Source organism: Aquarana catesbeiana, linkage group LG04 (assembly GCF_042186555.1).
Source record: "Aquarana catesbeiana isolate 2022-GZ linkage group LG04, ASM4218655v1, whole genome shotgun sequence".
In the NCBI taxonomy this organism is placed as follows: domain Eukaryota; kingdom Metazoa; phylum Chordata; class Amphibia; order Anura; family Ranidae; genus Aquarana; species Aquarana catesbeiana.
In genome coordinates this window covers 306,121,530-306,146,804 of record NC_133327.1, presented here as the reverse complement: position 1 = coordinate 306,146,804, position 25,275 = coordinate 306,121,530, and the positions used below count along the sequence as shown (strand labels likewise).

At 40.7% G+C, this 25,275-nt stretch overlaps 1 protein-coding gene across 6 annotated transcripts in view; it reads right to left on the bottom strand.

Annotated features, from left to right (window-relative positions):
• Nucleotides 1-1,164: 1,164 nt before the first annotated feature.
• The window catches only part of FAM135A (family with sequence similarity 135 member A), a 194,581-nt gene continuing 170,470 nt past the window's right edge, over nt 1,165-25,275 (bottom strand). For all 6 annotated transcript variants that reach the window (XM_073626746.1, XM_073626745.1, XM_073626750.1 and 3 more), the window contains 4 exons: nt 22,726-22,877; nt 16,599-16,709; nt 8,150-8,263; nt 1,165-6,793 (listed from right to left, as the gene is read on the bottom strand). In XM_073626746.1, the coding sequence (XP_073482847.1) occupies nt 6,588-6,793; nt 8,150-8,263; nt 16,599-16,709; nt 22,726-22,877 (583 nt within the window). In that variant the 3' untranslated portion in view covers nt 1,165-6,587. The remainder of the gene's footprint in view (nt 6,794-8,149; nt 8,264-16,598; nt 16,710-22,725; nt 22,878-25,275) is intronic.

The following is a 25,275-nucleotide window of genomic DNA, read 5'->3' as shown; positions in this document are numbered from 1 at the left end:
GGGAATTTCGCTCTAATACAGATATTATCAAATTGATATCTCTAATAATGTTCCCAAAGAAACAGGTGTCCACATTGGAAGATTCTCACTCAGCTCCTGTTTAGGTGGCAAACTGTCAAATGTTGGATTTCCTGTCCCATTCTATCCCTATAACAATTGTTATAAGGACAAATAAGGCAACCCCCCCCCCCCCCATAACGGTACACAGACATGACCTCATGACATAACAAGCATATTCATAAAAAATACTGCATGGAGCAAATTGTTATGCAACCAGTCTGCATCCATACTAATCTGATTTCAATAGAGTGAATTGACTGCTATACAGTAAGTTGGTCTGCATTGCCTTTTCATTGTTAACTGAAAAAGTCTGTTTTGTTTTTTTCCCCTCAGACAGGATTGCTATTTTACTGAAACTGCATTTGGGTTGATTAATGATGTTCACATAGATGCAAACAGCACTCAGTGCAGTTATTTTTTTATTTTTATTTTTTTAAGTATAAAAAAATAAATAAATAAATGAAAAGTGCCTATGTAAATTATGATCCCATTTACAAAAGTGCAACACCTCTTTTGTCATCAGCCATGTGGCATAGGTTTTCTAACTCTGTGAGTTTCTATAAATAGATATTTTACTTATAAGAATTCCTTTTAAATATTTAAAACATTTTACATTTAAAACAATTTAAATCTCCAATATGCTTTTACTGAGCTTGGTAGAAACCCATCAATATTGATAATACCTCAGGGGACCTTGTAGCAATACTGTCTCAGAAATATAAATGCAGGTTTAATTTTTAATAATAAAAAACAGCATGGTGGTAAGAAGTGCTTGCTATGGTTAAAAAGTAAAGTAATTTTTAGAGTAGAACTCGCATATTACAAATATATATTTATTTTTGGTGTATAATTAGGGATGTGGCACCGAACATTGTATTGTCAAACAGGGCCAACTTCTTTTCCTTCTGGAACAGACATATTTCCATATTGATTTACATTGGATGGTGTTAGGATGGACATCACTCGGGAAAGATCCTAGCCAGACTCAGAGCACAGAACTATTGATGTAGCTGCCGGAATTAATGGAGTAGAACTCTATCATGGTTTAAACTGAATTAAAGGCAAAAAATAGGATATATTCTTAATTAAATAAACAACCACAGGTAAAAAGTGAAATATTTTATTGGGATGATTGAATCTCTACGAGACTGAAACTAATGATTTCACTTTTCCAATCATAGTAAACCATAAGAGCGTTATTCCGCTATGCTCAACTTCAAAAATCATCTCCAAAATGTTAGAAAACATACAAATGCATTTAAATAATTACAAAACAATGTTAAAACACAAACAGGACAATTAAAACCTATCCATTAACTCCACAGGACAAAGGCTTGCTAAAGTTTGCACTTTGTATTTAAAACAAATAAGAATTGGGAGACAGCCGAGACACAGAAGTAAATGGGTCAAAACGGAACATTTTCAATGCAGCAAGAGTTTTCAGAAGCCAGCTCCTTTCTTTAGGTCTCTGCAGTTGATTTTGGCAATATGGATAATGAGAATGACACTTAACGTGGATCCCAGTTTCTGCTTAGGACTTCTCCATGCTATATCAGGTGGGGTCTCTGTCTCCCATAGCCCCGTATTAAAAGCCCTGCAGCCACTTATTCACTTTTAGAATGCTCAATGGATTAAAATATACAATGATTTTAAAGGGAGAAACATTATAATGATCATGCTTTAACCCCAGTTTTGTTAATAGATGAAGTGTGGACTTACAGCATTTTCTCAAAGCCAGGAACTATTAAGTGTATCTGTCCTCTCAATAATGGCAGACATGTTGTTTCCTAAGCTATGGGTCACTAGACACTGGTAACATCTCTGAAGAAACACTTGCCTCAGTGAGTTGGTCACCATTTTTCTGAATTGATAGACTTTACTTTACGGACTGTGTTCAGTTCACAATTTTTTGCCTCCCCTACAAGAATACATTAAATCATACAAGAAATGTAAAAAATATATCAATGGCAGGTTCTCCATTTTATTCCCAATAAGTGGAATCCTGAAAATGATCAAGGTTTGGAAAAGAAAATATATCTATTTTTTTTTTTTATTTAGGCATCCATTAAAACCAAAAGACTGATACTTAGAAACATGCATTCATTTTACACATATTTATATTTAGACAAAAAAAGTCCAATAATTACAGTTCAAAGTACACAGCTTTTTTCGTCAGTGCATAAATCCCAAAACATTAGCATGAAAATATTGTTCTTCAGAGCTATTAAGCACCAATAGTGAGAGAGTCTACAGACCTTGAACATTCTTCAATATGAAAAAAAACATTTTATCCAATCACCAAACAGGCTATTATTGTTCCACACACATTCTGAATATTTACAATGCTTTACATGTTAATATAATTCTCTATGACAAACATGGGGGGAGTATTGCAGTAATGTTGGATGTTCTGGAGGATAGACCAGAAGATGATACTATGTGGAGGGTTTTGGCGAAGATGGTTGGAAAGGCAACAGTTATAAGGAATGCAAAAACCACCAGTAATTTGGCATTCCAGTACTTGAGTACTTGTCAATCATCGAAAACCTAAGCCATTTGGCAGACTTAAGCAATTTTTTGCCTAACAATTCAGTAGAAACTACAAATATCACCAAGGTGCAATGTGCCACATTCATAAGCGATGTAAGTAGTTCCTACTGATATGTAAAAATGGTGGATCAACTCCCAAAATGTCTGCATTTACTGTGACTAGCAACAGGTTCACATTAAAGTAAGGTCATGAATAAATAAAATCTCCACAGTTACATGACCAAACAAAATAAGGATATGACAATGATATTTTCACATTGGCCAGCATCACTGAAAAATGTAGCAGCTAGGTTTTTCCAGTTTGAGGTCCAAAAACATTACCCACAAGTAAAATAGTTTGTCCTTACAAATTGTTTGCACTCAATGTGGAATTAAAAGTTATGTCTAAGTTAATTTTCAGAAAAGGTACAGTAATATGGTACCATTACAGAAAAGGATCTTGTGATGACAAAAAGTATCCACTAGTTTATTATGTTGATGAAGTTCAAATCATGAAGGGCAAAAAAAGTGAAGCTGATATTGCCTTGGATGTTGCCAAAGGAAAAGAAAATAAACATTCAAAAACAACTGTGAAAACCTACAGGACAGGTGCCCTTTAAGCAAACAGTAATGAAGATACACAAGGGTCTTAGTTCCATGAGTTACTTTACAATGTGCCACCAGTGTGTCTACTCTGCCATCCACTGGCTATAAAGTACTGTGGTAAGCTTAAGGGGCTTTATTCTAAGGTGATCCTATCAATAAAAAAAAAATTATGCTCATTATCACATTCTTTTTTTAAAGAAGAAACTTGCAACTGAAAGCAGTTCAGGTTGGGCCCCTTGTTTATGTTAGGAGACATTTAAGAGCTATATCAATATTATAAGTTTTTTATTAAATTAATTTAAGTATTTGATTTAGAAACGTATCTTTAAGGTCAAGTTATAAAAACCAAGACTGGCACCTAAAAGGTAACAGTGCTTAAGTGGAGGCACTTTGCGGTGTCTGCAAGTAATGCCGCGCACACACGAGCGGACTTTACGGCAGACTTGGTCCGGCGGACCGGACTCCGGCAGATAATTCGATCGTGTGTGGGCTCCAGCAGACTTTTTTTCCCCAAAAGTTTGACGGACCTAGAAATAAAACATGTTTCAAATCTTTCAGACAGACTCGAGTCCGGTCGAAAAGTCCGTTCGTCTGTATGCTAGTCTGACGGACAAAAACCGACGCTAGGGCAGCTATTGGCTACTGGCTGTGAACTTCCTTATTTTAGTCCGGTCGTACGTCATCACGTACGAATCCATCGGATTTTGGTTGATCGTGTGTAGGCAAGTCCGTTCATTCAAAAGTTCGTCAGAAAGTCCATCGAAAAGTCCACCGGACCTAGGCCATCAAAAAGTCCGCCCGTGTGTACGCGGCATAATAGTGCTAGTAGGATTCTTGTATTCCTGTGAAGTCCTCTTGAAACCCAGGGTAAAAACTGTAAAGAGGCCCTCAACCTCCAAAGACATGCTGGTAGGTTAATTGGATCCTGTCTAAATTGTCCCTAGTATGTATGATTGTGAGTTAGAGACCGTAGATTGTAAGCTCCTTGAGGGTAGGGACTGATGTGAATGTACAATGTATATGTAAAGCGCTGCGTAAATTGACGGCGCTATATAAGTACCTGAAATAAATAAAAATAAAACCTGTCACCAAGCCTGTCCCAGGACATTCTGCCTAGTAGGTAGTAGACGCACTGGTATTTGATAACTGAATGCTAGGAGCAGACTTTAGCATCTGGATGTTTTATCACAATTTGCCTTAGCCTAGAATCCAAGGAGCTTTCTGGGATCTGTTAAAAAAGCCTAACAAAGGTAAGTGCAACATGGTGCCTGCACTTCAGTAATACGGTTACCCATATAATCCTTTTGGGCCAGGTCATGTTCACTGCTTTTATAACTGAACTAAATTGGTTTTCTACATCAAATATCTAACCTAATGTATTCTATAAACCAAGCAACCCAAAATCTAGGGGAAATGCATGATCCATTGAATATCTTTCTGCAAAGCAGTCCTAGTCTACCCAATGGCTACAACTGGTGGAACCTGTATACCTTTGGCACATACACCTGTAATAGCAAGTGTCTTAACGTCTCAACATCTTAGGAGGACTACATGTAATAAATGTACGGGATACTTGGCAGTGCTTCTGTCCCTACACAAACCAGTCAAAACAAAAACAGGAACTGCCATGGCTGACTTCTTTGTGAAGGTGCAAATTCTAGGGCTGTTACTCTTCACTATATAATGAGTTATTGTGCCACAACAGGTACATCTTTGCTTCAGTTCAGTAAATCACTGAACAGCAAAATCTAAGGATGACAGCATGTCCAAAATAAGTTGGCAATGACAGCTCCAATATTTCTTTAAGCTGGCTTTACATAACAGTTTTGGCAGCAAAATCACTATACTTGGCCCAACCAACGTTTTTGGGATTTACCGAGATCCATGGAGTTTTGTCTGTGATGCAAAAAATTATGTACCATTCTTTGTCCAATATGGTTTGTAAACTGTGCAGAGCATGATAGGAATCCAAGGTTAAAAAAATAAAAATTAAACCCCCCCCCCACTAATTTATGGAACGCAAATAGGCTATATTGTTTTGTACAATGCAAGGTTATTTGGTAAAAATCAGCGTCGTGCTACAAAAATAATATCAGAATAAAAGATTGATATTGTTAGCATGCTCTTGATCTTGATGTCGGTTTAATTTTTGTGTTCTTTATCATCAAATGATCAGATTAGCATGTGTAATATATACCCTGCCCAACTCTGTCCCCAAGAAAAGCATGCTTGGACATGCAGCAGTTGACTTAGATCACGTTAGATAAAGAAGCACATTTTCACCAGGCTTGCCAGTGTCCAGACTTAGATTACAATATAATGCTAAATTTACTCTGCAGCACTCAGAAAAACTTCATGAACTGTCCAGGCACAGAGTTGTGTGAAGACATCAATGTAGCCTTCTGCTTTATACCTGGATAATTAAACAGCAGGTGCCCAACTGCTGGAAATCCTATGGAATTAAAAAGTAAGTGATTTCTTCATTGCTGCAACACTGTCATAAAATAATTCACTATAAAAGAAAATATAAAAGGTCTGTATAACTGTTGTCCATTTCGCCAATGAAGAATATGCATCATTTACATACAATGTGAAATGAGCAAGATTCTCCATCATTAAAGAACAAAAGATACCTGAAAGAGGCCACGTAAGCTTAATTAAACCCTTGACCTACTTCCAGTAAAAGCATTTAGGTAACTTTGGTAAATGAAAGCCACTCTGTACTGTCATGCTTCTTCAACTTAAACATGTCCACTGAACAACATAAAATGTGGCTTTGAAAAAGGTCTCTGACATCAAGGCTTGGTTCTTGCCACCTATAGTGATCAAAGTAACACGTTTCAGTGTATACAAAGATAGAATGTATAATATAAGGGAAGTAACATCACACCATGCCCTCCACAGCTATTTTGAGACAAATGGATGGAAGAAGCATACTGAGGGTTACCATGGTCAGTCCAGCTGACCTCACATATCAGCCTGCTTGTATCAGACATAACATCGATAAGCAAATCCATTTTGCACTGATGGTTAAATTCCACCAGATTCATGGTACAGAGCAGCCTGCATAAAAAGAACATTTCTAGACTGTGTGAAAACAATTGACCATGCCCTGACAAATTTATTGTAATCTATACCGAAATGGTAAACCGATTTCCATTTAAATTTGTAGAGATGTGTTGACTTCCATAAATAAAAATTAATAAACCACTACCGTATTTCAAATTGGGTGATATAAATGATGTTCCAGTAAAGAAGAGGAAAGGAGAGGAAAAAGTGAACAATATATAAATATAGCTCAAAATACAATGGCAGCTAACACTTTAATACCACATAGTTTGAGATTTATTGTTAATGAGGTATTACATAAGCATCTGGCAAAGTCCTTCCTTCTACTGGAAATATCTGAGGCCAGCGACCAGAAAGAATTTTTCCAAAAATACTTCAGAGTCAAGAACTGCAATGTGTGCTGCACGTCCAATGAGAGAATTGGCTGTATTGGGCAAAGCGTGAATTACATCATATCGCACTAGATTACAGTCGTTGTTCTGCAGAACTGGTAGAAGGATATTTTGGATCATCTCAGCATACACCGGCCCTGCAAAATACCATAAATTAATTCATTGTAATAAAAAGAACACTTGCTATCTATACTTTGGTTTCCTATGCATATCAAAGTAAACCCAACACAAACTGGTTGATTTTCAGCACTGCTTAAGGCTTAGTTCACACTTGTGCAATGCGGGAACCCTGCAAATCCATTGCCTCATCACACTGGACTCGCACGGCAGTTCACACTGCCATATGCAAACTGCGGGGAGTGTCAATAGATTGTTAATGACACCCTCATTTCAGCTCGCACGTCGCACTGCAAACTGACAGTTCGGACATGAATTGGTTCGCATAGGTGTCCACACCTATGCGATCCGATTCTGGTGCAGACCAAAAAAGGGGTCCTGTGTGAGTTTAGTCTGAATGCGATTTCAGCCATACTATATGTATGGCTGAAATCGCAGGGACATCGCATTTATATTTATTCATTCATTCAAGGCCCACCCACTGTTGAAGCAGGAAGAGCATGGAGAACAACAAAATATAATAAAAATTTTTCTTTTTTTTTTTCTGAGATAGTGAAGGGTGATCCAAGGGGGAGGGGTGTTCCTCATTGAGTTAAGATTTAGAGAAAACATATTTTATTTAAACTGATTATTAAGAAGAAAAAAAAATGTGACCATCAACTTTCAGGAAGCCTGTATTCAAAGGGATTTTTGAGCAACAGAGTGGCATATTAGGTGGTGCAGGAGTGTTTTAAATAAGACTAATAAATAAGACCAGCACTTTGGAGTGCTTGCTATAAAGCATGAGTATTAGTGAAAGCCGAATTCCAGGAATTCAGACACTTTCTAAAATGTTCTGGATTACTATGGGTTAAGTGCATCTAGGTTCATGCCACATTGTTGACATATGCCTTTAAATTTACAGAGATGTGAACATAGCTTTTGCTATACAGTAACATAAAACTGTTCTGCCAACCCCATCACAGAGCGCTCAGTATTATGTGAACCCATTCACAAAATACCAAGCCTTCTGTAAATGGACAAAAGAGGGGCGGGCGTAGCTGGTGCTGCTGTGCAAGAAAGTAGGTTCTCTCCTGTCAGAGTGCCAGGAGTATTGTGATAGCTGTAATCCCGAAGCTCAGTAAAATGGCAAGCTGTAAATTAAAAAAAAAAAAAAAAAAAAAAAGTGCCACCAAAGAAAACCATCACATTTTAGAAAATGTGAAAAATCTATAACAAAGTAGCTGAATTCCTGGAGTAGAACTCTAAGTACAGGCTTGCATTAAACACTCAAACCACAAACGAAAAACCTAGGTAAAGCTATAGTATGTATCTAATAGTTTTATAAAATTTACTGTAATATAGACAATAAGCTGCTCCAATGTTAGCTTCCCCACCTGATTGTTTGTCCTTAAGAGCAGTTTTGCACATTTCAATACGGGCAGAGTGATAGGGTACATATCGATCCTGTAGGGAACTGACCAGTACCACATTTCTGAAATGCTCCAGGCCTGAGAAAAATAAAACATTATATAGCCAAACAAGTTTTTTTTTCTTTTTTTTTTTTTTTTTTACAAAAGCATTTTTAAATACTGCATAGACTAAATAAGGGAGTCTAATGCTGGCCACAAAAGTTCATTTCAAGCATAGCCTGTAATGCAATGGACTACCCGTTTATATATATTTTTTAATAGGATTTCTTTGGTAGGCCCTCACACTGCATATTTGTTAACAAATACTGTTCTGAGAAGTCATATCTGTCCAAAGTCTCGCTGAAATTTTTACGCTGAGAACTTACAAGCAGCAATGGTTTACAGGGTATGCTGTGATGCATGCTTTATACATTATGAAGCAAAAAATGTAATATCTTCTCAGAATGTATTTTAATTGCCATCTCTCTGTGCCAAACATACAAGAGACCCTCGAGAGATGGTCCAACATTTACCTGTTGGTCCATTTGTGCAATGTTGCCTATATGTAGAAATATACAGTACATCAACGTTGATATGTATCTTTTAAATTTTTTTTTACTATGACATATGCATTGATAATTTTGTCTATTTTTAACCTGAATATGGAATAAAAAATAGGATTTTTATAACAGCTTACCTGTAAAATGCTTTTCTTGGAGTACATCATGGGACACAGAGCCTTAAGTAATAACTTAATGGGTATATAGGTACCTTCAGGTGATGGACACTGGTATACCCAATCAAGGAAGTTGACTCCCTATATAACCCCTCCTCCTTCCAGGAGCACATCTGTTTTTGTAGCAAAGCAATATATCTAAACCCTAAAAAGAGGAGAGGGACCTCTGTGTCCCATGATGTACTCCAAGAAAAGGATTTTACAGGTAAGCTGTTATAAAAATCCTATTTTCTTTATCGTACATCATGGGACACAGATCCTTAAGTAATAACTTAATGTGACGTCCCATAGCAATGCTGCTTGAGGGGAGGGAGACACAACCCACAGGGTACCCCCAGACTTGAGGACCTATACTGCTGCCTGCAGCACATCGCGCCCGAAGGTGATATCCCCATACCTCCTTACATCCACCTGATAAAATTTTGTGAATGTATGTACTGAAGACCAAGTTGCGGCCTTACAGATCTGAGCCATTTTGGCCTGGTGATACACTGCCAAAGAAGCACTAACCACCCTGGTAGAGTGCGCTTTGACTTGAAAAGGGGGAATCTTACCCCTTAAATTATAAGTCTGAATCCACTTAGCAACAGTGGATTTCAACCCTGCCTGTCCTTTCTTAGGACCCTCTGGCAGAATAAATAAGACATCAGTCTTACGAATCTGAGCAGTTGTCTTTAAATAGATTTTCACTGTTCTCACCACATCAAGACAATGTAGTGACTTTTCTTCCCTGGAACATGGTTTTGGAAAAAACAATGGCAGGACAATATCTTGGTTCAGGTGAAAACCTGAAACCACTTTTGGCAAAAAGTCTCTACGAGGGCGTAACACCACTCTGTCCTCATGAATAATCAAACACGAAAGAGCAGCCAATTCTGAAACCCTCCTTGCTGAGGATATAGCAACCAAAAATACCAACTTCCTTGTCAGAAGGACTAAGGGAATCTGTTGTACCAGTTCAAATGGCTGTTTTTGTAACACAGACAAAACTAAGTTCAAGCCCCAAGGGTTCAAAGGAGGTTTGACTGGCGGATTAAGCCGCATCACCCCTTTCATAAAACCCCAGACTAAAGAATGTGTAGCAAGTAGTCTTTGAAATAAGACTGATAAAGCTGAGACTTGGCCTTTAATAGTACTCAAGGCCAACTTCATCTCTACCCCTAATTATTTATATATATATATATATATATATATATATATATATATATATATATATATATATATATATATATATCTATATCTATAGATATATATATATATATATCCGAGAGAGAGAGCCAACCCTTGGATTCACACCAGGAAACATAAGCCCTCCAGACCCTATAATATATAGTTCTGGAAGCTGGCTTCCTTGCATTAATCAGGGTAGAGATAACTGACCCGGAAAGCCCACGTTTCTTCAGAACGTAGGTTTCAATAGCCAAGCTGTTAAATTTAGAGACCGTAAGGTAGGATGGAATATCGATCCCTGTGAGAGCAGATCTGGCCGTAGTGGGAGGGACCATGGACCCTCCACTGCCATCTTTACAATTTCTGCATACCATGACCTTCTGGGTCATGCTGGCGCTACCAGAATTACTGGGTTTCTTTCCAGCTTGATCCTGCAAGGAAGTCGAGGCAGCAACTGAACAGGGGGAAATGCATCGATCAATGAGAACTGATCCCACGGGGTCACCAACGCATCCGTTCCGCATGCGAGTGGATCCCTTGTTCTGGCCACAAAGTTGACTAACTTCATGTTGAACCTGGACGCTAGTAGATCTATGTCTGGAGTCCCCCATCTTTAACAAATAGTCCAAAAAATGTCGGGGTGAAGAGACCATTCCCCCTGGAATAACTGCTGGCGACTCAAGTAGTCCACCTGCCAATTCTGTACTCCCGGAATGAAGACTGCCGAAAGGCACGGAACATTCCTTTCTGCCCAAGTTAGAATATGGTTCACCTCTCTCTGCGGTGAGAGACTCTCGGTGCCCCCTTGGTGATTGATATAGGCCACAGCTGTGGCATTGTGGGATTGGATGCTGACAGGACAATCCCGTAACCTGAAAGTCCAGGCCTTTAGATCCAAAAACACTGCCCGAATCTCTAGGATATTGATGGGCAAGGTTCTTTCAGCTCTTGACCACTGTCCCCAGATAGTTTTTTTTTCTAGTACTGCTCCCCAGCCTGAAAGGCTGGCATCTGTCATTACCACTTTCCAGATAACTGGTCCGAAGGATTTTCCTTTCTGCAGATTTTGGGTTAGTAACCACCAACTGAGGCTTTAGGCCAATCTTGGGGACAGCTGCATTGGCAAGTCTAAAGCTTGAATTGTTTTGTTCCAAGTAGACAGGATACTGTTTTGCAACAGTCTTGAATGGAACTGGGCATAGGGAACCGCTTCGAATGAAGCCACCATCTTTCCTAGCAACCTCATGAAACGGCGATTGGAGGGATCACCTTTTGACCTGACCATCCGCACCAGTTCTCTTATGGAGTTGATCTTTTCCTGGGCTGTGTCTATGATCAGACCCAAGTACTCCAGCCTTTTTAGCGGTATTAAGGAAGATTTCTCTAGGTTGAGAATCCAACCCAAGCTTTCCAGGTAACTGGTTGTAAGGCGTACGCTTTGTTCCAAACAAGCCACCGACTGGTCTATTAGCAATAGATTGTCTAGGTACGCCAAGACTGTTATGCCCTGTGCCTTAACCTGGCTAGAGGTGGGGCCAGGACTTTTGTAAACACCCGGGGTTCTGTAGCTAGCCGGAAGGGCAAGGCTACAAACTGGAAATGCTGCTGTTCTACCTGGAACCGCAGAAACCTTTGGTGAGCGGGAAATATAGGAACATGCAGATATGCATCCCTGATGTGGATAGATGCCAGAAGTTCTCCTCCTAGAAGGACAGAAACTACTGACCTGATCATCTCCATGTGAAAGGAGTGGATCTTCAGGAACTGATTTAGATTTTTTAGATCTAGAATGGGTCTGACATCTCCATTTGGTTTTGGTACTATAAAAAGATTTGAATAAAGCCCCAAACCTTGCTCTTTTGTGGGGATCTGTATGATCACCCCCTGAGATATTAAACGGTCTAGTGCCCGAAACAGAGATTTTTTTCTCTGGATTTTTGGGAACGCTTGACCTCAGGAAACGAGACGGTGGAAAGTTCCGAAATTCCAGCTTGTACCCCAGCATTACCGTTGAAATGACCCATCTGTCCTGAATTTCCTCTTGCCAGACTTCTGAAAACAGCAGAAGTCTTCCCCCCACCTTGGTGAGGGGGGTTGCCTCTCCATGATGAGGCTTTAGGATTCTGCTTTGCAGGTTTTCGGCCCCAGGACTTCTTTTAAGCCTGGGCCTGACCCTGAGGTTTTCCTCTAGAGTCTGACGGCGGAGGCCATCGCCACTGCAAAGAGGCGCAGGGGAAAGAGCCTGTTTAAATGAAGGGCGTTTATACTTTCTTTTGCCTGGCAAAATAGTACTTTTCCCACTAGAAATTGTTTGGCTATATTTGTCCAAATCTTCCCCAAATAGCCGCTCCCCATGAAAAGGGAACCCAGTTAGGAGGTTTTTACATGGTGCTTCAGCTAACCAATTTTTTAACCACAGGATTTTATGCATATGTACTAGCATAAGCGTAAGGGCGGGACACCTGGTGCATAGAATCTTTAATGGCATCTATGGAAAAGCATAATGCTTTTGGTAGTTCAGCCAAATCCCAGGCTTGTTGTGCAGGAACCTCTTTAAGGGTCTGTCTAAATTGGTCCTTTAGTGATTGACAGACGCCTATTGCAGCGACTGCAGGCTGAGTAACGGCACCTGCCAAGGAAAAAGCAGATTTTAACAGGAATTCCAACCTTTTATCTGTTGGACCTTTAAGCATTTGTGCATTATCTACTGGACAAGTTAGGTTTTTATTCACACTGGAAATCGCAGCGTCAATTGCTGGTACTTTCCATTTTTTAGTGAATTTCTCCTCCATGGGATAGAGAACTGAAAATCTCTTTGGAGGGAGAAAATGCTTATCTGGGTGATCCCAGCAAAAATAAGCTGTTCTAGTAATGCATGGACAGGAAATGCATGCAAAGGCTGTGAAGGTTTTAAGGAACCCAAGGAAGAAACCAAGCATTCAGGAGACTCCGTTAGGGGTAGCATGAAAGTAGAACGTACCATCTCCGTAAGAGATTGTATTAGCAATTTCTCAGATTGTGAGGCTGAAAAAGGTTCATCTACCTTTGTTTCCTCCACAGAGGAATCATCGGTTTGTCTTTCCTCCTGATCGGCTGAGGGTAACACCTCATCCTGTTCCCACTGTCCCCCTTGCAAAGGGTCTGAAGTGGGGGAGGGGGATCTAGCACGCTTCCTATCCCTTTGAATGGAGGATGCAATTAAAGCCGCTAATCTTCCTTCCAGGCCCTGCAGGGAGGAGGAAAGGACATCTTCAGTCACGTATACAGGGGCCGAGATGTGAGAAGCAGTTGCACCATCAATTTGTTCCAATGGCTTACCCTGGCTTGCAATAATTGGTAATTCAGGCGAGGATGACAGTGTGGAGATGCGACTGGAAATCCTAGCGCCTGGGGGTAAAACCTTTGGTACTTTTTTGGTCTTTGTGGTGTCTTTTTTGGTACGCATAGTCCTAAGTACAAAAACAGAGGCACTATTAAATTGCACTTAACCGCTGAACCAACATAGTCATAACAGTAAAGCCGCTATTAAGTTCAGCCTAGTGCTGGGAAAAGTCTTCCTGTATCAGGAATGCCAGTTGCAACCCTCACGTGCCCCACAGCTCCTGTGTCCCTGTGTGCAGACTGCCTGCTTCCTCCTCGTCAGCCGATGAGAGACTGTTCCAGCTGTATTTTTATTATCCTGCTTGCCTGCCTTGCACGGCGCTGTGCCTAGTCCCCGCCCCCTCCGTAAAACCTCTTTAGTTTTTGAAAATGTTCCCGCACACATGCGTGGGCGGCTTTCCGGTCTACAGACCCAACCTCGGGGGCGGGGGGAGGCAGAGCCCCTAACACCAGCCAGCATAAGGAACAACAGATGGAACAAAATCCGGGACCTCAGCACCCCCGCGGCAGGGGGGAGGGGGTATTGCAAGGGGGGTATCACTGCTGGTGTTTCCCTAACCCTCTGTCCCTTCAGGGGGGAGAAAAAAAAAAGCATTTTGGCAGATCTTTTACCTGAGAAAATCCCCCTGCGCAAGCTGCTGCGGCCACACACAGACTGACACTGAGCTTTACAGTGAAGACAACAGATTAAGGTATGTGCATAGACTGCCTCTAGTGGAGAATTAAGGCATGACAACATTTTTTCCCTTAAGTGGATGTAAACCCAATGTCATCCTTTCTAAACTACTGCCATAGGGGTTATCTATAAGGATATACATGCCTCCTGCATGTATCTTTACTTGTCAAATGTCTCCCCTCTGTCTGTTATGAGACCCGAAAAACTGCATATTCTGTGGGTGGGTCTGTTGTCTGGAGCTCGGTGGGTGGAGTCGTGATGTCAGTAGACTCCCCACCCACCTCTACACTCCCCTTGTCAATATGCATTTTCTCCTTTGTATTTCTTACACTGAACTTCTGCTATGATCTCTAACATCCAGTGAAAAGACAGGAAAGTAACCACATGACTTCAGCATGCCAAATCATGGTGAGGTGTGGAACAGCCAATCCTTGCAGAGCTGCAGAAGAAAGGAGTGGGAATTAAAAAATAATGCATGTCTTAGGCTAATGCATGAGATGTAAATCACCTGTCACTCACAGCAAGGGGGAGGATTTGACAAAGTTTTTCTCTGTTTGTCAAGTTTTATCTCACTGAACAATAAAAGAGGATTGCTCAGAGCTGGATTACCTCTGTGGCAAGACTGGGCTCAAATGACAGGAAATCGTATACTCTTTTATGACATAAAAAAAAAAAAAAAATTCGGGTTTACATCCACTTTAAAGAAAAAAGCATAGGTGGAGTTTTCAGTTCTTAAGTTTCTTCCCTTACCTTATCCCCGCCGCAGGATTTGCTGAATTAACAGACAATCCAACCTTCACCCATCACGGCGGGCTGCGTTTAGCAAACCTTCAAGGACCGGGTCCCTTTATATCGGGGTTCCACTCCCTGTAAAAAGCACCCCACCAGGAAAGCGTTAGGTAATGTAGCATGACCAAAGCCCTGGGTCCTGGGGTCCAGCCCTACAAAGAGAGGCGTCACAGGCAAAACCTCGTGCTTCGGACACTTTGGCCTCAGTGGCACTTTGGATGGATCTGGTCTATGGAGGCTATTTAAAATCCAGCATGGATTCCTCCTGGAGCTCCTCAGAGCACATCTTCACTTGTGACCAACACCTTAGACACTGGCGAAAAAACTGAGGTACTCCTGGAAGGAGGAGGGATTATATAGAGAGTGAACTTCCTGGCTTGGGTATACCAGTGTCCATCACCTGAAGGTGCCTATATACCCATTAAGTTATTACTTAAGGCTGTGTTCCATGATGTACGATAAAGAAAGATGTATAATTTTATGTAATGTATTAACTTTTTTCTTGGTGCAACGCTAAAAAGTCCCATGGGCATATTATTTCCTTTACATACCTTGTTGAATTAGGGACAGAGTTCTGCCCACATCTTCGCAATCTTGACCTTCTACATTTTGGACAAGACACCCTCAAATGAACAAGTTTACCTTTACTTTTAAGTAAAGCTTGAGCTGTACTTTCCACACCTCAGTGCTAAGCCACACCATCTGACTTCTCTCTCTCTCTCTCCATTAAGATAATCAGTGGCCATTAGGGTTTCAACTCATTGTATAGAGAAATGGGAGATGGTAGGACTTAGCGCTAATGTCAGGCTCCTAGCAATAATAAATAAAATATGGGGGTCAATTCCAATTGAACTTTAGTTTAAATCAGCTAAATATATTTCAGGTGCATCAAAATCAAAGGGTATGCAATGTCCTACAGCTTTTTTCTCAAAAAAATAAAATAAAAATCAGCTACAGACTGTTTAGAAAAAGTATGGCATGTGTATTGCCAGCTTGAAGCAGAGTTTGACCCTTGCTGTCTGTGCATCTGCAGATGTCCAACACACCCCCATGATGAGTGAAAGCCATAGATCGCCAATCAGATGATTGCAGAAATAGAAATCTAAAAAAGCAGGGAGTATGCCGAAACCTTTGCAATGAGGATGCAGATTTTACACAGAGAGCAAGGGTCCCACTCTGCAGTTGCTGGCAGTCGATAGGCTGTGGCGGTCTTATTTAAAAAAAAAAAAAATAGCTGTAAGACTTTGAACACCTTTTGTTTTGATGCACCCGGAATGTATTACCCAATATAAACTGAAGGTTCGAATGGGTTTCAACCCCTCCCACCCGCACGTCCCTTTAAAAAGATTCTGAATGTGTGATGGGATGGGAAGGATCGACCATCATGTGACCACTGTGATTGACTGTAAAAGTGGTCACATGATTGAGAGCAGACCCTGCTGGCTACTGGTCGTTAGTGAGGACCGAGAACTGTCTTTGGCAGCTTGGTTGCTGTGCTGGGAGCACACAGTGACCAAACTCTCAGCACACAAGCATTGGCTGGCTAGTGACACATATGCAGCCTGTGAGAGTTAAAGGCCACCCTTTTGCCACTGCACGCGTCTTACACGGTTGACAGCAGATTCGTTTCAGAAAGGCACTTTTGCACATTTAAAAGAAGCTTCTTTTCAACCAAAAAATACCTGGTTTCTTGCTTAGTTTGTACAGGAAGGTTTGTCGAGGATCTGAGTGATCACGACAAGTTAGCTGTAATAATGAGCCAGATTTTTTCCACTTCTGCATGAACCACAAGCCTGCAATACAAACAATATACATCAGTGCCAAAAACTTCATGCCAGTTGCAAGGTCTATGCAGAAATTATAATTTGTTTAATTAGGTTGGTTTTTCTTACAAAAGTCAGTTTTCACATTACCAAACACCACAGCTGTGTCTAAAATGAAAAAAGCTTTAACTGATATAAAGTGAACACAGTATCTCACAAAAGTGAGTACACCCCTCACATTTTTGTAAATAAATTATATATTTTCATGTGACAACACTGAAGAAATTACACTTTGCTACAATGTAAAGTAGTGAGTATATAGCTTGTATAACAGTGTAAATTTACTGTCCCCTCAAAATAACTCAACACACAGCCACTAATGTCTAAACCGCTGGCAACAAAAGTGAGTACACCCCTAAGTGAAAATGTCCAAATTGGGCCCAAAGTGTCAATATTTTGTGTGGCCACCATTATTTTCCAGCGCTGCCTTAACCCTCTTGGGCATGAAGTTCACCAGAGCTTCACAAGTTACCACTGGAGTCCTCTTCCAGTCCTCAATGACGACATCACAGAGCTGGTGGATGTTAGAGACCTTGCACTCCTCCTCCTTCCGTTTGAGGATGCCCCACAGATGCTCAATCGGGTTTAGGTCTTGGGACATGCTTGGCCAGTCCATCACCTTTACCCTCAGCTTTTTTAGCAAGGCAGTGGAGGTGTGTTTGGGGTCGTTATCAAGTTGGAATACTGCCCTGGGGCCCAGTCTTCGAAGGGATGGGATCATACTCTGCTTTAGTATGTCACAGTACATGTTGACATTCATGGTTCCCTCAATGAACTGTAGCTCCCCAGTGCCAGCAGCACTCATGCAGCCCCAGACCATGACATTCCCACCACCATGCTTGGCTGTAGGCATGACACACCTGTCTTTGTGCTCCTCACCTGGTTGCTGCCACACACGCTTGACACCATCTGAACCAAATACGTTTATCTTGGTCTCATCAGACCATAGGACATCGTTCCAGTAATCCATGTCCTTAGTCTGCTTGTCTTCAGCAAACTTTGAGGGCTTTCTTGTGTATCATCTTTAGAAGAGGCTTCTTTCTGGAACAACAGCAATGCAGACCAATTTCATGCAGCATGCGGTGTATGGTCTGAGCACTGACAGGCTGTCCCCCACCCCTTCAACAATGCTGGCAACACTCATACGTCTATTTCCCAAACACAACCTCTGGATATGATGCTGAGCATGTGCACTCAACTTCTTTGGTTGACCATGGCGAGGCCTGTTGTGAGTGGAACCTGTCCTGTTAAACCGCTGTATGGTCTTGGCCACTGTGCTGCAGCTCAGTATCAGGGCAACCTTCTTATAGCCTGTGCCAACTTTATGTAGAGCAACAATTCTTTTTTTCAGATCTTCAGATAGTTCTTTGCCATGAGGTGCCATGTTGAACTTCCAGTGACCAGTATGAAAGAGCGAGAGCGATAACAAATTTAACACACCTGCTCCCTATTTACACCTGAGACCTTGTAACACTAACTAGTCACATGACACCGTGGAGGGAAAATGGCTAATTGGGCCCTTTTTGGACATTTTCACTTAGGGGTGTACTCACTTTTGTTGCCAGTAGTTTACACATTAATGGCTGTGTGTTGAGTTATTTTAAGGGGACAGCAAATGTACACTGTTATACAAGCTGTACACTCACTACTTTACATTGTAGCAAAGTGTAATTTCTTCAGTGTTGTCACATGAAATGATCTAATAAGATATTTACAAAAATGTGAGGGGTGTACTCACTTTTGTGAGATACTGTATATACATATATACATACAGTGCTCAGCATAAATGAGTATCCCCCCCCTTTGAAAAATATTCTAATCAATATCTCAATGAACACAAGAACAATTTTCAAAATTTTGACAAACATAGAACATTTGTTTAGCTAATTACATGAATGTAAGGTTAATAATATAACTTGGATTACAAAATCTTCAGTTTTACTCAAATTAGTTGATGCAAAAATGAATACACCCACAACAAAAACTACTACATCTAGTATTTTATATGACCTCCATGATTTGTAAGGGCAGCAAGTCTTCTAGGCATAGAATGAACACGTTGGCGACATATTGCAACAGCTATCTTTTTCCATTCTTCAAGAACGACCTCTTTTAGAGCCTGGATGCTGGATGGAGAGTGATGCTCAACTTTTCAAAATTCCCCATAGGCGTTCGATTAGGTTCAAATCAGGATACTTGGTCACTGAATCACTTTCACCCTGTTCTTCTTCAGAAATGCAACAGTGGCCTTAGATGTGTGTTTTGGATCATTGTCATGTTGGAAAAGTGCATAACGACCAAGGGCACAGAGTGATGCTAGCATCTTCTCTGTCAATATAGAGCAGTACATTTGTAAATTCATGATACCATCAAAATGCAGCTCCCCGACATCAGCAACACTCATGCATCCCCAGAGAAGGACACTCCTACCACCATGTTTCATTGTTGACAACTACCTTGGTCTCATCACTCGAGAGTACAAAGTCCCAGTAGTCGTCTTCTTTTTCAGCATGGGCCCTGGCAAATTCTAGGCGGGTCTTTTTGTGCATGGGCCTTTAAGAGAGGCTTCCTTCATGGACGACACCCATGCATGCCATTCCTCTGTAGTATACGCCATATTGTGTCACGGGAAACAATCACCTCAGTTTGGCTTTCTACTTCTTTAGCTAACTGCAGTGAACTTGCATGGCAATTTTCTTCAGCAGCTTGTCGAGGTGTTAACCTCCATGGACAGCTTGGACCTCTCTGTGAGATGGTTGCAGTTCCATCATAAATTTTTCTTTTCCTACAGTATTCTGACTGATAAGTAAATCTTTGCTGATCTTCTTGTAGCCTTCAGCTTTGTGTAAAGAAATTATTTTCTCTCTCAGGCCTTGTGACATTTCTCTTCATGTGGTGCCATTGCTGACAACATGAAATGGGAAAAGGTTTTCTTTAACCGCTTCCCATCCGCCTCACGCAGATATATTGCGGCAGAAGGGCACATACAGACAGATTAACGTACCTGTACATTGCCCTTTAAGAGGCGGCAAGCTCCGCCGGGAGCTCCGTGACCGCGATCACGGGTCCCACGGACCTGATGTCCGCGGGGATACCCGCGATCGTTTCACGATGAGGAAGAACGGGGAGATGCTAATGTAAACAAGCATCTCCCCGTTCTGCCTAGTGACACTGTCACTGATCTCTGCTCCCTGTGATCAGAAGCAGCGATCAGTGTAGTATAACACACAGCCCCCACAGTTAGAAACACTCCCTAGGACACACGTAACCCCTACAGTGCCACCTAGTGGTTAACCGCTTCACTGCCAGTGACATTTTTACATTAATCAATGCAATTTTTTAGCATTGATCGCTGTATTAATGCCAATGGTCCCAAAAATGTGTCAAAATTGTCTGATGTGTCCGCCATAATGTTGCAGTCACAATAAAAATTGCTGATCGCCGCCATTACTAGTAAAAAAAAAAAAAAATCAATAAAAATGCCATAAAACTATCCCCTATTTTGTAGACGCTATAACTTTTGCGTATAAAAAAAAATGTGAAAGAAACCGCGCTGTCTTAAACAAAAAATAGTAGCTGCCACCACATCAGATAGTCTGTGAAAAAGTAAACCAAATAAAATAGTATAGTGCAGCGCTAATGCAATGAAAGAAACAGTGAAGATATCCCAATGGGAAATAAGTGCAAATACAATAATATTATTAAACCACAATATTGCTGAAGTGTAGATTAACAGTGATAGTGTATATAAAGTGCATATAGTCCATGTATGACATCAAAATGGTGACTATAAATGAGTGTGAACTGGTTGTCTGTAGATAATCCACCACCGTAAGGAAAGAGGATTACCAGGTTGAATCCAACAAGGCGTATGCCTGATGAGTTAACCAAGCTTTTGGTGTAGCACACCCAAGGAGGTACAGCAACCACGACTTCCAATCTAGACCGAATCGGATGTGGATCCGTGACGATTGTGACATCAATGAGTATCCACCATATGAATAGCGACCGGAATTATTCAGCAGTTCCTCTCAGTGTGACATATGGCAAAAGGAGAAAAAATTGGACCACAGTGTGATTCCGTTTAAATGTAAAACATTTATTGAAAATGCTAAAATGGTCACTCACATTTGAGAAGACATTAAAAGCGTTTGGATAAAATCAAAGCAATGCAGTGGCATCAGCAGAGTCCGTCCCAATGCAGTGGCATCAGCAGAGCCTGTTTGGGACGGTTCTGCTGATGCCACTGCATTGCTTTGATTTTATCCAAACGCTTTTAATGTCTTCTCAAATGTGAGTGACCATTTTAGCATTTTCAATAAATGTTTTACATCTAAATGAAATCACACTATGTGGCCCAATTTTTTCTCATTTTGCCATATGTCACACTGAGAGGAACTGCTCACGAATTCCGGTCGCTATTCATATGGTGGATACTCATTGATGTCACAATTGTCATGGAACCACATCCGATTCGGTCTAGACTGGAAGTCGTGGTTGCTGTACCTCCTTGGGTGTGTTACACCAAAAGCTTGGTTGACTCATCAGGCATACACCTTGTTGGGTTCAACCTGTCTGGTAATCCTCTTTCCTTACGGTGGTGGATTATCTACAGACAACCAGTTCACACTCATTTATAGTCACCATTTTGATGTCATACATGGACTATATGAACTTTATATACACTATCACTGTTGATCTACACTTCAACAATATTGTGGTTTAATAACATTATTGTATTTGCACTTATATATACCCCAATTTCCCATTGGGATATGTTCGCTATAACTTTTGCGCAAACCAATCAAACGCTTATTGCAATTTTTTTACCAAAAATATGTAGAAGAATACATATCGGCCTAAACTGAGGAAAAAAAAATGTTTTCTTAAATATTTTTTGGGGATATTTATTATAGCAAAAATTTAAAAATAATGCGTTTTTTCAAAATTGTCGCTTTTTGTTTATAGCGCAAAAAATAAAAACCGCAGAGGTCATCAAATACCACCAAAAGAAAGCTCTATTTGTGGGAAAAAAAAGGACGACAATTTTGTTTGGGAGCCACGTCGCACGACCGCGCAATTGTCAGTTAAAGCGACGCAGTGCGAATCGCAAAAAATGCTCTGGTCAGGCAGGGGGTAAATTCTTCTGGGGCTGAAGTGGTTAAGTAATGCCCTTTTATAATCAACTGTCCGCTGGACATCTGTTTAATGAATAATTACACTCACCTGTAGTTGAATTTTTGTTAATTAGGATTTTGCCGTCTAAAATTTAGCTTTGCTCCTAAGACTTTCATTGGGGTGTATTTATTGAATTTGTTAGGAAAAATACTTTTTTGTGTGTGCAAATTAACAAATCATGGTTGCAATAATTGTCCCGCATTTGTGGCAGTATTTTGTAGTATAGTGTCCCATAGAAAATGTTGATTCTGAAAGGAAAGTAAAGGATTTCTGACAAATCTGTTGGGGTGCACTCATTTATGCAGAGCACTGTATAACCTCTTTTTCTTTATGCTTTATTCCCACAATCTAACATGGAAGCAACATGGAAGTAAAACTCTACTTCTACAGTTCGTAGAACTTGAGGAGTCAGATATGCAGATACGACCAGAACACAAAGATCTTTCCCTAAAGATTTATGCTATGATCGCCCAGATGTGTAAATTCATAGCTATATAGGAGGGGGAAGACATAATGATATCCAGGTATTGGTTTATCTTTTCGAGTTGCTTACTCCTGAGACTGGAGGCATCAGTGGACGTCTACTGGTGCCAACAACCATGGAAATATCAGCATGGAACAAGTAAATGAGCCCAGTGAACCTTTAGTAAAGTGCTGGGTTCACATAATGCTAGCCAATGTAAAAAAAAAAAGGAATATAGACTCTAGTTTGAGGTGAAATTCCCATTTCTTAAATTTTTTCCTACCATCCCAGGATAGCATGAAAAGCGAAAGAAAGATGCTTATTGTGTGTATACATTTTTCTTACCTGTGTTGACAAGAGCACTGCTGTTGTAGAGTGTACCCAGATGTGGACCAGATAAGGAAAGGAAAGTGTGCAGCTTGCTAAGATAACATTTGAACCTCGGCCGTGAAATAACTGATCGTATAATTAAATTCCCCAATGAGTGTCCTATAAAACTAAAAGAAAACACGTATGTTATGCTGCCAGTGGTTCTAGCATACAGCTACAACCAAATCTCAAATCATGTACTTTGACAATCTGCATAAAAAATTATTCCAAACATGTGTAGAAGCACAACACTGAATGATGACAGAAGATCAACTTTAAGCTGAACTTCATTTAAATAGTCAAATCACACAGTTTAATATAGAAAAACCTGATCAACCAAAGGATCAGTAATACTGTGCAGCCAGTCTTTTGATTCAGGCATCCCTGCCAGAAAACTTAGGCAGATCCTTGACTTTAACTGCAGCAGCACAGTTTGGTCAAGAACCTTCTGACTTAAAAATGAAGGAACAGCAGCATGGTGATGAATATTCACTGTTCATTCTGCTCTTTGCTTCTGTCAGTACAAGTGCACTGTAGCAGAGCCTGATTGGCTCCTCTCTCCCATTCTGAATGCTTCTGTAGAGAAGATTACAGGCAGTTAATAGACAAATAAAACCAGCTGCAGCAAGAAAATAATCATTTATGGCTCCGCACTATTAAGGCTTATTATCAAGCGTATACAGTGAATATAAAAAGTCTACACACCCCTGCTAAAATGTCAGGTTTCAGTGATGTAAAAAAATGACAAAGATAAATCATTTCAGAACTTTTTCCACCTTTACTGTGACCTATAAATTGTACAACTCAGTTGAACAACAAACTGAAATCTTTTAGCTGGAGGGAAGTAAAAATAAAAAACAAAAATAACATGGTTGCATAAGTGTGCACACTCTTAAACTAAAACTTTGTTGAAGCACCTTTTGATTTTATTACAGCAATCAGTTTTTTTGGGTATAAGTCTATCAGATCAGCATGGCACATCTTTACTTGCCAATATTTGCCCACTCTTCTCTGCCAATCTGTCAGATTGAGAGGGCATCTCCTGTGCACAGCCCTCTTCAGATCAACCCACAGATTTCCAATGGGATGTAGGTCTGGGCTCTGGCTGGGCTATTCCAAAACTTTAATCTTCTTCTGGTGAAGCCATTCCTTTGTTGATTTGGATGTATGCTTTGGGTCGTTGTCATGCTGAAAGATGAAGTTCCTCTTCGTGTTCAGCTTTCTAGCAAAAGCCTGAAGGTTTTGTGCCAACATTGACTGGCATTTCGAAGTGTTCATAATTCCCTCTACCTTGCCTAAGGCCCCTGTTCCAGCTGAAGAAAAACAGCCCCAAATGGTGCTGCCACCACCATGCTTCACGGTGGGTATGGTGTTCTTTTGGTGATGTGCAGTGTTGTTTTTACGCCAAACATATCTTTTGGAATCATGGCCAAAAAAGTTCAACCTTGGTTTCATCAGACCATAACACATTTTCCCACATGCTTTTGGGAAACTTCAGATGTGTGTTTGCAAAAATTTAGCTGGGCTTGGATGTTTTTCTTTGTAAGAAAAGGCTTCAATCTTGCCACTCTACCCCATAGCCAAGACACATGAAGAATACGGGAGACTGTTGTCACATACACCACACAACCAGTACTTGCCAGATATTCCTGCAGCTCTTTAATGTTGCTGTAGGCATCTTGGCAGCCTCCCTGACCAGTTTTCTTCTTGTCTTTTCATAAATTTTGGAGGGACGTCCAGTTCTTGGTAATGTCGCTGTTGTGCCATATTTTCTCCACTTGATGATGACTGTCATCACTGTGTTCCATGGTATATCTAATGCCCTGGAAATTCTTTTATACCCTGACTGATACCTTTTAACAATGAGATCCTTCTGATGCTTTGGAAGCTCTCTGCGGACCATGGCTTTTTCTGTTGGATGCGGCTAAGAAAATGTCAGGAAAGACCTACTAGAATAGCTGAACTTTATTTGGGGTTACTCAGAGGCCCTTTAAATGATGACAGGTGTGTACTGACTCATATTTAACATGAGTTTGAATGTGATTGCTTAAGAGCCCTTTCACACTGAGCCACCCCGGACGTTGGCAGTAAAACGCTGTTTTTAGCAGCACTTTACCATCGTTTTTGCGGTGCTATTAACCCTCGCTAGCGGCCGGGGCGTTTTAGGAGCAGTGAATTCACTGCTCCTAATGCGCTCCAAAGAAGCTGCTGGCAGGACTTTTTCTGACGCCCTGCCAGCGCACCACTCCAGTGTGAATGGAGCCGCTGTTTCAGGGCGCTTTGCAGGGGCTATTTTTAATGCTATTGCGCCTGCAAAGCGCCTTAGTGTGAAAGGGGTCTTATTCTGAACACAGCTACATCCCCAGTTATAAGGGGGTGTGCAAACTTATGCAACCACATAATTTTAGTTTTTTATTTCTACTCCCCCCCCCCCCCCCCTTAAAAGATTTCAGTTTGTTTTGCAATTGAGTTATACAGTTTAGGTCACATTAAAAGGTGGAAAAAGTTCTGAAATTATTTATCTTC